Genomic DNA, 14599 nt, shown 5'->3' on the forward strand with positions numbered 1-14599 from the left:
TCTGTGGGATTTTTTTTATACATACATCTGAACCTCAAAAAATCAGATTGATTTTGCAGGTTCACTAATTAACCGTCGGTTCGACCGATTTTTTAAACAATTTTTTACAGAACGAATTTAGACATCAACGAGATCGATCAGAAGATTGATTTTCAATTAATCTAATTGAATCGATCGGTTCGATCCAATTTTAAAAATATTGGTAATACTACTATAATACATATAGTCCACATGTACATCAAACATAAAGCAATAATATAAATAAATTCAGACATCAAGTGAATCTTCGCACTATCAGAATATTTGTAAGAATCGGAGTTTTTACATAAAATTATTTTAATAAAATAATAATTTTAAGTGTCCGAAGAAGATTCAAACTTTAGAAGTTTTAATTTGAAAATATAAAGATAAAATTTGAATTCAATGAATTTTTTTAAATGGGAAAATGTATCTTTTACAGAAAATTTTTGTAAAACTGCGTATCGGTGCTTAAGCCGACAGAACTGGCTCTAGTCTGTCCGGTACCATATTTTGAGAAAAATAATATTTTTAAAATTGAATTTATTATTTTAAAAGGACAAAAATAATTTAAAATTGAAAATCGGGCACTAATCTTAAAAATTTTGGCTCAAAGTACACTAAACGGACTAAATACGCTAACGGGTTGGATCGAGCTCAAACCGGACCCAAGGCCCAACATATATATGCTCATTAAATGAGCATTTCAGCTCATTCCACCCTAATTTAAAGAAGGGGGCGCAGCTGCATTGAGAGGTGAGGGAGAAGAAAGAGCACTATTCACCCTCACTTTCATTTGCTTGTAACTTGAGCTACAGAGCTCCAATTGACGAGCCGTTTGCGGCTACAAGAAGCTCTTATCGAGCTCTTTGTTTTTATCTAGGTTTTCCTGGTAAGAAATAAAAAATCAAGCTCCAATTTTCTGTCCTAACTTCTGTGTATTTTTTGTTATAGTTTCTGAGTAGATTTTTGTGGTTTTAGTTGTTTAGGTGATCTCTAGTAGTGGGTAATTATTAGATTTTACCCCAATCACTGTTGAAAAAGATAAGAAATCTCTATATCCTTGTGGTTTGGTGTGGTATAAGCTTTAGTTGTTAATGCATGGTTATGTTGTATATATGAAGCTTGTTTTTGGAGTTGATTGTGGCTTTTGGTTTGGCTTTGGTGGTTTGGAGCTTGGTGGAAGCTTGTTGGAATCAAGTTTGGTGTTTGAGTATATTCAGAATCGACCAAGGTATGGTTTCGGTTTCCTCTATGTAATATGTAATATTTCTGGATACTTAGGCTAGTAGACCTTAAGATAAGATTGAATTGATGGTAATTGTTGGTTATTATTATTGTGGTTGATGATGATTGTTGGAAATCATTGGTGTCGATGAGTATTGATGGTGGGTTGGATTATGTATGAGGCATGTGAATTGTGATGAAGATTTTATGAGTTGTATGTATTGGAGTGTGATTATGATGTTGTTGAGGAAATTGATGATTGGTGTTGTTGATGAGAATTGATAGATGTAGTGGTAGTGTTGTGTGGAATGAATTCGAATAATAATAATGATGATTATATGATTTGATGATGAATGATGATAATTGGGTATATAGCTTGTATATGGAATAATGTTATTGTAATTGGGATTAGTGAGTGAATTGAGGAATGGAAGCGATTTGGGTATTTTGGTAGTGATATATGTTGGATTCGTGGTGGGAAAAGTTGGAAGATGTTGAGTTTGAAAAATTTATATATAAATGATGATCAAACATTATTAAAATATTAGTTAGGAAATTATTAAATTGTTATTTGTTTAAATTGCTTCGAATGGTTTGTTTGATATTTTTGTTAGCGTGCAGGAAAGAAATCTAATGGGCCAAAAGCCATGAGAGCCTAACTTCTTAATTGAATTAATTAAGCCTTGTGCAAAATTAATTCAAACATGAATGGTTGAATATTGAAAAGAAAAACGGCCTATATCACAAGCCCATAAAATCAAAATTGATAAATCAAAGAAAGGAACCCAAGGACTTCAAAGCATGCTTCGGTTACATGGAATCCAAATCTAAACTCAATTGACTTCATTCCTCAAGTAATCAAAAGCCTAACACGTGACTCCATGTCTTGGTAACTGAAAGTAAAAAATTAATTTGATTTAATTACATTGAAAGTCTTACACGTTACTTTATGACTTGGGGAATGGAAGTGATAATTCAATTTGTTTTAATTCCATTCATTGCTTCCTTCGAAAGTTTCCTTTTCTCTTCTCTCTCCTCTCTCATGTTTTTAGTCACTTCCATCAACAGAGAAGAAGATAGAAGAAGATATCACAGAAAAGCCTATGAAAGATATTTGCTACAGAAGGAAAAATTTGAAGAAAAGCTTCAAGATTTTCGTTGCCAAGAAAAGAAGCAATCCACCTCTCTCAGGAAGAAGATATAACTTGGTAAAAGTTCATTTCTATTTTTGTTCATCAAAGAAAGAAGATAGCTTCTGAAGTCTCAAGTAGGAAAAAACAAAAATGGAAAACCTGAAGCACTCCTGGGTCAGAAGCAGATCAAGGATCCGAATCCTTTCTTGGAGCCAAAGACAAGATCAAGGGATCAGATTGAAGGAGCTTGATGAAAAGGGTTGAGAGAGGTACATGCATGTTGATTTTTGTTTTTCCCTCTCTCTTCTCTTTGTCTGAACCGTTGCTGTTTTTGGTTGGAAAAGAAGTTGTTTGGTTGAACCAGTTTCAACCTTGGAAACTTCCCCTTCTATATTAAGGGTGAACGGCCAAGGGTTGAGATCAATGAGAGAAAGTGAAAAAGCACAAAATTCTCATAGCTACCAGAGCTTCCTGAGTTCTTCTCCTTCAATGGTGTTGATTTTATTTTCTTTTTCTTAGTTTTGTCTGTCTGAGTCTCATGGTTAAATAGCAAACTTGGTGAGGTTTGTAAGAAAAAATCAGTGAGAGAAAAAAGGCAGTGATCAAAATTAGAGAAAAAGCCATAGATGTCTTAGAGTTTCTTTATACATTTGTATGTTGTGTTTCATGGTCCTATGGGGATCCCCCCGCAAGTTGGGTTAGCACTGTGCAGTTGAAAACTTGGTTTGAGTCCAAGTCTAAGCGTGTATACGCACAACCCTATGCGTACGCACACTGCCCTGTTTTTCAATAAAAACCTTGATTTTAACTGTTTTACTCTCCCAGCAAGCTTGCAAACTTCCGTAACACTTGTTCAAAACTTTTTGCTAGTTTTAGAATCTTGAACCAAGGGGGAAAAATAATAAAGGAATAAAAATGGTATTTTTTTATTTATGAGTTTAGAGCCGGTGACACAGGTTTTGGAAGGTTTGTGTAATTTCTAGCTTGAGTGGTGATTGTTGAGTTGTGAAGTATGTGGTTGAAGAGATTTTTGAGAAGTTGGAAACCGGTGATGGTTATGATTAGTTGAGAACTTGGAAAGGAATGATGAAATTATTGGATTATATGGGAGTGTGCGGAGCCTATATCTCCGGCGTGGCAGATTTTTCTGTTGCATGAGTGTGTGGAGCCTATATCTCTGGCGTGGCAGTTTCTCTGCTGTAAGAGTGTGCCCAACACTGTATTTTTGGAATGATTTATGTTGAGACATTTGTTGTTGTTTCCTTCCTTACTGCATGAGTGTGCAGAACCTATATCTCTGGCGTAACAGACTCCCTGCTGCATGAGTGTGTGGAGCCTATATCTCCGACGTGATAGATTTCTCTGTTACATGAGTGTGCAGAGCCTATATCTCTGGGAGTGGCAGGAAGGCTACATCCGAAAGGATGTGTCGGGTTGGCATTTACAGATCGACAAGTGATATCACGAGCCAATAGGACAGACATTCGTCATATGCATCCCTTATGTGCTTGTTTGCTTTGATTACTTGAGTTTGCCTAATTGTATAATATTCCTACTTACTTCTTGAATTACTTACTATATATAAATATTACCAGTGTATTACTTGCTTTCATTATCTGTGATTGTCTGGTGCTGAGGAGGTTAGGTAGGCGGTGGCGATGGGATCGCACGGAAGTTAGGTTGGTGAAGGCTGTGGGATATATCGGTGACTAGTTTTAGTTAGAAATTTCCTAAGTTTAAATAACCTTGTTTATTGTTTACGGGTTAAGTTATTTATTTGGTTAAGCTTGAATATCGGTATCGATGTGAAGTTCTAGGATTGTCTTTGGCATCCCGAAACCTTACATCTTATATATTGGGCACTGTTACCATGCTAAAAACCTCCGGTTCTCATACCATATGTTGCTGTTGATTTTCAGATGCAAGTCGTAATTCACCTCAGTGAAATTGCGGACATGGTGACAGAGCAGAGTATGTTCTCTTCCTTGTTTATTTCTATTTTATTTGCTGTAGTACTTTCTCTCACCTTTGTATTTTAGACTTTATGGCCTTAGAGATTTGAATTGAGAGATAAGTTGTATAAGCGGTTTTAAACTTCCAAAGCTCTTTTGTATCTCAGTTTGACTAGCCGGCCTAAACTCCGCAGGCTGTGACTAGTTCTCTTTTTGGTATATCACACTTATATATGTCTTGTTTAATTTAAATATTACCTTGTGTATCCTGGAGCTATCTACAAGGTTTTATATATTAGGTCTTGTTCTATTCGTACCTACGCATTTAGTTATCGTGAACGCTTCGCGTTTCGTAATTCTACTTTACGCAATTTGAGCTTTTATTCCTTCATCAGGCTTCTAATGGTACTATTTTTTTCTATATATGTATATATATAATATTATACGAGCCTTAGAACTGTCGTGACATTTTGTTATCCTTTGCTTTACGGCGCGAGGTAAGGCTTAGGCTAAAGGGGTGTTACAATATTCTTAACATCAACACACACACTATATAATCGCAACAAAAATTTTGTTCAATATCTTAACCAGTTGTAGAAAATAAGTTGTTTCAACCTGCTTTTCTATTAGTCATGAATACGTATATATACATCTTTTGATATGAAATTATATCAAATCTTTCCTATCTTAAAAGGCATAATTTACGATCCTAATAAATTAGAATGCATAATTTCCTATCCTAGTAATAAATATACACAGGAGCACTCTTTCAGTACTATATCTATACTTAATTATAGAAATATTATTGATATAATATTTTTATTAATACCCCCCTCAAGTTGGAGCATGCAAGTCTTCAATGCCCAACTTGACCAATATTGCCTCAAACTTGTTGGCACCAAGAGCTCTAGTAAAAAGGTAAGCTAACTGAGTGTGAGTGGAAACATAAGATGGAAGGAGGCGTTGGTGCATGATCTCATCCCAAACAAGATGACAGTCTACTTCAATGTGCTTCATACGATCATGAAAAATTAGATTTTTAGCAATGTGAAGAGCTACTTGACCGTCGCAATAGAGACGAATGGGGACATGATGAGGCACATATAGAAAGAAGAGTATATCTTTAATCCACTTTAATTCTTTTTTTTGTTTGAGTCATTGAACGATATTCAGCTTTAGCAGAAGAGGCAGACACTGTATGTTGTTTCTGAGTTTTCTAAGATATTGGTGAGTTACCAAGCTGGATGAACCACCCAGTGATTGACTTGCGAGTGAGTGGACAACTAGTCCAATAGGAGATACACCATCCATAGAGCTACAAATTTTTCTCTCATGGGAGAAGAATTCCTTGCCCAGGGTGTCCCTTTAAATAGCGTACAACACGTAAAGCGGCTTGCCAGTGTTCGATGCGTGGATTTTGCATGAACTGGGATAACATGTGAACACTGTAGGCTAGATCAGGCCGAGTAAAACACAAATAAATCAGTCTTCCAACAAGCCGACAATATATGCTAGGATCGGATAAAAGAGAACCTGTGGCTGACCTCAATCGATATTCTCTTCGCACGGTGTTGTTACATGCTTAGCACCTAGAAGTCCTGTTTCGGTGATTATGTCCAAAGCATATTTTCTTTGGCAAAGAAAGATTCCAGTCGGAGATCTAGCAACCTCAACTCCCAAGAAGTATTTCAATCGGCCTAAATCTTTCATGTGAAAACATGTGTGTAAATACTCTTTGAAAGGTTGAATTGCAACACTATTATTTCCTGCAATTACAAGGTCATCAAAATATACCAAAACTACCAATTGTACGCTATTGTGGCGAAGGCTAAACAAGGAATGGTCCTTTGGTGATTGCTTAAAATCATATCAAAGGAGTGCAGATGAAAATTTTGCAAACCAGCAACGTGGAGCCTGCTGCAGTCTGTAGAGAGATTTCTGAAGTTTACAAACCAGTCCTTGTTGAGGCACTTGAAAACTAGGAGGAAGTTTCATGTAAACATCCTCATTAAGTTCTCCATGAAGAAATGCATTGTGGACATCCATCTAGTGAAGTTCCCAATCCTAGGCTGCTGCCACTGCGAGTGTTGTGCGAATTGTTACCATATTTACCATTAGAAAAAACGTTTTCATTGTAATCCAAGCTTTCACTTGATTATTTTCCAAAATTACCAGTCTTGCTTTGAACCTCTCTATTGTCTTGTCAGAATTGTATTTAATTTTATAAACCCACTTACACCATGTGCTTTCTTTCCTGGGGGAAGGGTTGTGAGCTTCCAAGTTGAAGTGCACAAATTTCTTGGGACATCGGTTCACGCCAGGCTCCTGTTCCGTCTAGAGAGACGCAAGAAAACTACAGTGTTGTTTGGAAAAAGAATTATAATTCACAACATTTTGTATAGGATAGGACACACCTGAGAATTTTGATGGAGAGGGAGGTTGGTCGGTAGGGCTTATTGGTATCGTGACAGTAGAGACAAAATTGCGCAACCTGACTGAGGGTGTCTTCATGCGGTGACCCCAACCAAGTGGAACGTCCATTGTGACCAGTGATAGATCGGAAGTCGGCGTTGTTTCTGGTGTACTTGGTTCCGATGTATCATTAGCGTTGTATTCTTTAATCTCTTCATTAAGCTCATGTCCCCCTTGTTTGTCAATAGGTGCTTCAATGAAGGAATCCCCAGCACAGTCATTTAAGTGTGGAGTACCAGGCCCAATTGTGGGTGTTAAACTTGGCCCATTGTGTGTGTCTTCTTCAACAATTATTTCTGCCATAGGAGATCCAATATCTTCAATCCTTGGTTCAAAAGCCTGATCCACTTTAAATGGGAACGTATCTTCAACAAAATGGACATCACGAGAGACGAAATTTTTTTTTCCAAGTCAAATAGTTTCCATCCTTTTTGCCCAAAAGGATACCCGACAAACACATATTTTCGGCTATGGCTGGTAAATTTGTCCCGTTGCCTATTCTGATTTTGAGCATAATACAAAGAGTCAAAAATTCGCAAGTTTTCATAACTTGGAATTGTTTCATGAAAAACTTCATATGGAGTCCTACCCTTTAGTATTGAGGATGGCGTACGATTAATTAAATAGCCAGCAGTTAAGACACATTCTCCCCAAAACTGAATAGGAAGATTGCCTTAAAAGCGAAATGATCAAGCAACATTGAGAATATGTCGATGTTTGCGCTCCACTTGTCCATTTTATTGCGGTGTACTAACACATGACGATTGGTGAACAATGCCTTGTTGTAGGAAATGTTGTTTTAAACACATGAATTCCATTCTATTATCAGATCGAACCATTTTAAGATACTTGTTATATTGGCGTTCAACCAAAGTAAAAAATTTTTTCAATGTGATTGATACTTCAGCCTTTTCTTTCAACAAATATATCCAAACCGCTCGTGAACAATCATCCACAATAGTTAAGAAATATGAAGCACTACATGAGGAGGGAGTTCTATAGGGCCCCACAAGTCACAATGAATTAAATAAAAAATATTAAAAGCTTGATAATCACTTAAAGAAAACTTATCTCTTGTTTGTTTGGATTTTTCACAAATTTCACAAATCTCATTGCTTGTATATTTCTCACTTACATTACGGAGCATTTGCATAATTTTAAATGATGGATGCCCTAGTCTCTTATGCCAAAGTGCTAGTTGATTCTCTGTTCTTGCATGACAAGCTTGAATCTTGTGTGCCCCCACGATACCAATAAAGCCCATCTTTTCGCTCACCCGCTCCAATCAGCACCCTCGAAGTGCGGTCCTATATGACACAATTTATCAGTAAATTGTACTAGACAGTATTCTTCATCTGTTAATTGAAAAACTGAGAGTAAGTTGCATTTTAATTGAGGTACATAGAGAATGTTTTTCAATTCAAGTCATCCTTCAAGTATCATTGTTCCTTACTTGTACGCTATCACTTGCTCTCCATCTGATAAACCTACTGGCCACCCGCGTATAGTTTTCTTTTCACACAAATTTTTCAGGTTTTCCGTCATGTGGTTGGAAGCTCCATTATCAATGATCCATGAATAAAAAATTCTCTTACCAATCATTTTTCAGAGTCATTTGATTTTTGCTTTTTGATCATATCTACCAATACTTTCCATTACTCATTGGTCAATCTTGACATCTCACATGTCGCGTCTTCCGTGTTGATAGCATGGCTACCACTTCTATTGGTGTGTGCCACATGTGCATGTGCTGGAATTCCTTGAGTACACGTGCCTTGTCGTCCGTAGCCTTTGCCATCGTCTCTTCTTTCATTCCGTAGCCGATCTCCCCACCATTCTGGATACCCTATAATCTAAAAGCATCCTTTAATATCATGCCCACTTTTGTCACAGTTAGAGCATATTGTTGATTTTTGGCTAGGATCTCCTCGTCTTTTCGTCTTGTTCTCTGCCTGCATCGCAAGTCCCACAACCAACCCTATCTCTTCTGATGCCTTAGCCATCATCTTCACTCTCTCCTCTTGCACTAGCATTGCGTACACACGATTCAGCGATGGCGAATGATCTGTTGCCAAGATATTTGACAGCACTGTTCTGTAACTCGCATCATCTAGGCCCATAAAAAATTGGTGGACCCTCTCTTCTTTCCTTCACTTTTCAAGTTGAGATCCAATCCTGCACTTACATCCACCATACGTGCATTTGGGAATTTGCTCGTACTGTATACTAATTCATCCCACAGTACTTTCAATTTCTCATAATATGCCGTCATGGCCATTCCTTCCTGCTTGCATGTCGTCAAATCTGACTTCAGTTGTTGTATTTGTGGTGGTCCGTTCACAGTGAAAAATTGCTTTTTAATATCTTCCCACAGTGTCCGCGCGTTGTCAACATACGCAACGATTGACCGTAGGCTTGGTTTGATCGTGTTCAAGATCCATGATACAATCATGGATTGGACTGTCCACCAATCCTCAAGATCAGATGCACCTTGTTCTGGTTGCGTGAGAGTTCCATCGATAAATCCCCATTTTCTCCGAGCCCAAATTGATATTTTCATAGCCCTGGCCCATTCCTTATAATTTTCTCCACGCAACTGCACTTGCATGATTACATTTCTTGGATTGTCTCTCGAATTGAGGTCATATGGCGAGTAAATTTTCTTAGTTCATTTTTCTAAAGCCTCTGTTACATTTACATAGTTCTTTCCTAGTTCTGCTGCCTTGGTTATGTAACCCAAGTTCTTTTTGTGTTTGTCGGTATTAGAGTATGTTCTGATATCATGTAAAAAATAAGTTGTTTCAACCTACTTTTTCATTAGTCATGAACACGTATATATACATCTTTTGATATGAAATTATATCAAATTTTCCTATCTTAAAAGACATAATTTACAATTCTAATAAATTAAAATGCATAATTTTCTATCCTAATAATAAATATACACAAAAGTACCCCTTCAATACTATATATATACTCAATTATAGAAATATTATTAATATAATATTTCCATTAATATCAGTTAAGGTTACATAAATATCCCATTTTTTATCTTCTAATTATATGCTTGCTGAACCTACTTACACCAAACAATGGACTCTCCATGTGATACACATGGAATAACAATCTAAAGTTTATCTATTTAAACTTTTAATACGATAAAAAAATGCTAATAAAAGTTTATTAAAATTTATTATTTTTAATTATTAATTAATTATTAATATTTAAAAATATAAAATAGAATATATTATTAAATTATTAAATTATTAAATTAAAAAAATTAAATTAATAATTAAGTGCATTTTTCTCTTAGACACCCCCATACACCCAATATAAAGGCACGCACAATAATATAACGAACTAACGGAGCCAACACACAATATAACTAACTAACGGAATTTCTCAAAGTCGTCTTATTTATTCTCGAATATCTATATTGTTATTACATAAATACACTGATACAAACACACGAAACTGTTCACGTAGCACAAAACATGTGTAGTGACGAGTAACACCTACATACACTAAACGTCCTACTTAATTATTAATATTATTCGTAATTATACAGATAATAATAATATATTATATAACTAATTAATTAGACACTACTCCCCTTAATGGCATCACTGTAATGGTTTTGAACATCAAAAGATCTGTCCCAAACCATAACTCCACCGTACTTCTTAGATTTCTTGATAGCAGGAAGAACCTTAGAAGTGAGCACATTAGGAGGAATATAACCGCTATTAGCGGCGGCCTGAGAAGCCGGCACTCCTAAGAACACTTGCTTAGCTTGACTTGAACTCCACTTGTTCCATGCATTAACAAGACTATTAGTGTTTCCATTAGAATACTGGCACTCACCATTGTTGTAGAACTGAACCCAGACATAATCGAACAGACCAGTTTTGATGGCAGCATCCAAGTGTTTATCAGGGAACGGACACTGCGGCGCGCCGGAAAGAAACACCTTATTGTGCTGGCTATGAGAATTGAGTGCCTTGGCGAGCACGTCATAGTACTCAACCCCGCCGGTTTCAATGTCGAAATCGATTCCATCTAAGACAGCATTACCTAAAGGTCTTGAATTTGAGGATGGTGATCCTCCAAGGAAATGATTTCAAAGATAGGTTGCAAGATTTCTGACTTCATCAGCTGAATTGAGAGAGTAACCTGAAGTGCCACCTCCAAGAGAGAGGAACACCTTGATTCCTTTTCTTTGGCAAGTCTTGATTTGGTTGCTTGTTGTTTGCGGGATTGCAGTGGGCAGCAAGGTTGAGCTGTGGGTTTTGGGAGTTGCCAAATTTGGATAAGAAAGCTATGTTCACAAATTTGTAGTTACCGGTGTTGCATGCATCTGAAAGTGAACCTTCATTGGTGTGTTGGCCCCAATACACCGCAATTCCAGCAGCATGGGACGGCGTAATAAACACAGAAAGCAGCAACAAAGGTAGTAATAATAATAATATGGCTGATGATGATGAAAGTTGTTTTAAGGATGCCATGTTTTAGATTCTTTGTTGTTGTGATGTTTTGTTTGATCTTCAGAGGATGTTGAAGAGGATACACCCTTTTATAGGAGTTAGTTAGGGTTTGAAAAAAAAAATTACAAAATTAATTAGGGATAGAGTCATAGATACGTGCCTGCCCTTGGTAAATTGTTTGAAGTCATTGAGGTAAGAAAAGTAAGAAGAACCATCCAACACTGGCTTTGTTTTTTAAACCCCATTGACTGACTATAGTGTTAAAATAGCATTATCTGGAGTCAAGTTTGGAAGTTAAGATAGCACAAGAAATTAGATACAATTATTTCTTTTTTCTCTACGCAATGACGTGTCTGCTTAAAAATTCAACAATGTTATATTATTTGTTATCTTGATCAGATCAACATATCACATAATTAATTTATGTTTTATTTTCTATTTAATTTCATCTTTATTAAAACAACCATATTATATATATACCAAAATCAATTATCATAATTAATTATGAATATAAAATATATATTAAATATAAATATATTAAATAATATATTAAAAATAAATTAAATAATACATATATTTATACATAAATATATTGTTAGGAACTAATTTTAATATACAAATAATTTTTTATTATTAAAAATAGAGGACGTGAACAAACAAAGACAATAATTATTTGAGTTTATGAAATTATTGGATAAGGAATAATTTCATAAAATATAAGCTAATTTTAATAAAGATTTTTTAAGTTTATTTAATGAAATACTCACAAAAAAATTGTCCGCGCATGATAAAAAAAAAATAATAAATGACTAAAGTTCTCCGATACCACTAAAATTAAATTCAAAGAACAAGTCTAACCTGACTAACCACATTGATTACACGGTACTAGCTTGGATGTTAACACCCCACTTCTGGGAATCTATTGACGGAAACTAATGAGCTTAATTAAAGATTTAAAGTGGGGTTAAGTTTGTCACACAATCTAATCTTTGACTCTTTGTTGGTTATAGAAAAATTTTAATTCTTTCATAATTATTTTTGTTATGCAAACAATATTTTATAAATGTTATAAAATAACTAAATAAATAAATAAGAGGTAACAAATATAAAATAAAGAAAATATAATTAGATAGCTCTAGTAGTAATGTTCACTAGAATTACTATATCAATATAATAGATATAATTATGTATTGAATAATATTAAAATAAAGTATATAAGAGAGAGAATAGTAAGAGAGAGAATATTGTTGTTATTGATATGTTATCATACGAGGCTTAAGCCTCTATTTATACACATACAAAATCTTAATTTTCCACACTTCATTAATTGAAAATCAAATATTCTTTCCTTGAGAAACTGAGCCGCCCAAGAATTAAATGGGCATCCAACTCATTTCTCATTCTTATCACAATACTCCCTCTTGGATGACCATTTAGGAATATGCCTCATTAAAATCTTACTAAAGAAAACCCAGTGGGAAAAAAACTTTAGTGAAGGAAAAAGAGTACAATATCCTTTGTGATGGGGACTGCCTCATTAAAAACCTTGTCAAGAAAAACCCAATGGGAAAAAAACCTGACCAAGGAAAAAAAGAGTACAGTCTCCCCCTCTTGCCGACATCATTTAATGTCTCGAAATCGGCACATCCCAATCTCATGTACCAATCTTTCAAAGGATGATTTTGGGAGTGACTTTGTAAACAAATCTGCCAGATTGTCACTTGAGCGGGTTTGTTGGATATCAATTGTCCCTTGATTTTGAAGATCATGAGTGAAGAAGAATTTGGGAGAAATATGCTTTGTTCTATCACCTTTGATATATCTGCCTTTAAGTTGAGCAATACATGTTGTATTATCTTCAAACAGGACAGTTGGAGCTATGTTATGGTCAATCAATCCACATGATGACAGAATATATTGAACCAAGCTCCTCAGCCAAAAACACTCGCGACTAGTTTCATGAATTGCTAGTATTTCAGCATGATTAGAGAAGGTTGCTGCTATCGTCTGTTTCGTAGACCTCCATGATATAGCTGTTCCACCATATGTGAACAGGTATCCTGTTTGAGATCTCCCTTTATGTGGATCAGACAAGTATCCAGCATCTGCATAGCCAACTAATTGTGACTTGGATCCATAGGGATAAAACAATCCCATATCAACTGTTCCATGAAGATATCGAAAAATTTGTTTGATTCCACTCCAATGTCTTCTGGTTGGAGAGGAACTATATCTTGCTAGTAAATTCACCGCGAATGATATGTCAGGACGCGTATTATTAGCAAGGTACATTAGCGCTCCAATGGCACTAAGATATGGTACTTCAGGACCAAGGATATCTTCATTCTCTTCTTTAGGACGGAATTGATCCTTTTTCACATCCAAAGATCTTACGATCATTGGGGTACTCAAGGGATGTGACTTATCCATATAAAATCTTTTCAAGATCTTCTCTGTGTATGTTGTTTGATGAATAAAGATCTCATCTTTTTATATGCTCGATCTGCAGGTCGAGACAAAATTTAGTCTTTCCAAGATCTTTCATCTCAAACTCTTCTTTTAGAGTTTTATAATTGCTGGAATCTCTTCAGGAGTCCCAATGATATTTAAATCATCAACGTACACAGCAATAATAATAAATCCAGATGCAGTTTTCTTTATGAAAATACAGGGGCAGATATCATCATTCTTGAATCCGTTTTTGGTCAGATACTCAGTAAGACGATTATACCACATTCGTCCAAATTGTTTCAGACCATATAAAGATCTTTGTAATTTGACTGAGTATAACCCTTGCGAATATTCACTGGATGGTTTAGATATCTTTAGTCCTTCAGGGACTCTCATATAGATATCTCGATCTAATGAGCCGTATAAATAGGCTGTTACCACATCCATTAAATGTATATGCAATTTATGATATGCAGATAAACTGACCAAATAACGTAATGTTATCGCATCCACTACAGGGAAATACGTTTCTTCATAATCTATACCGGGCCTTTGTGAAAAACCTTGTGCCACAAGTCGGGCTTTATAGCGCACAACTTCATTTCTCTCATTTCGTTTTCTCACAAATACCCATCGGTATCCAACAGGTTTTACATCTTCAGGTGTACGGACTACAGGTCCAAAGACTTCACGTTTTGCAAGTGAGTTTAACTCAGCCTTCATGGCTTCTTTCCATATTGGCCAATCATTCTTTTGTCGACATTCTTCGACTGATCTTGGCTCAAGATCCTTACATTCATGCATGATATTCAATGCCACATTATATGAAAGTATTTCATTGACAATTGTCTTATTTCGGTCC

General features: G+C 35.6%; 1 protein-coding gene and 1 pseudogene across 1 annotated transcript; both read right to left on the minus strand.

The window, feature by feature from the left end:
* Window positions 1-7983: 7983 nt before the first annotated feature.
* Window positions 7984-9410, minus strand: LOC140182178 (uncharacterized). The gene is made up of 2 exons (XM_072228306.1): window positions 8988-9410; window positions 7984-8109 (listed from the first exon to the last, which is right to left on the minus strand). Exons 1-2 carry the CDS (start codon window positions 9408-9410, stop codon window positions 7984-7986), a joined length of 549 nt encoding a protein of 182 aa, XP_072084407.1.
* A 990-nt stretch (window positions 9411-10400) lies between these two features.
* On the minus strand, window positions 10401-11331 carry LOC112778045 (acidic endochitinase-like; annotated as a pseudogene).
* Between the last annotated feature and the right edge of the window lie 3268 nt (window positions 11332-14599).

Source organism: Arachis hypogaea, chromosome 19, assembly GCF_003086295.3.
Source record: "Arachis hypogaea cultivar Tifrunner chromosome 19, arahy.Tifrunner.gnm2.J5K5, whole genome shotgun sequence".
Taxonomy (NCBI): Eukaryota; Viridiplantae; Streptophyta; class Magnoliopsida; order Fabales; family Fabaceae; genus Arachis; species Arachis hypogaea.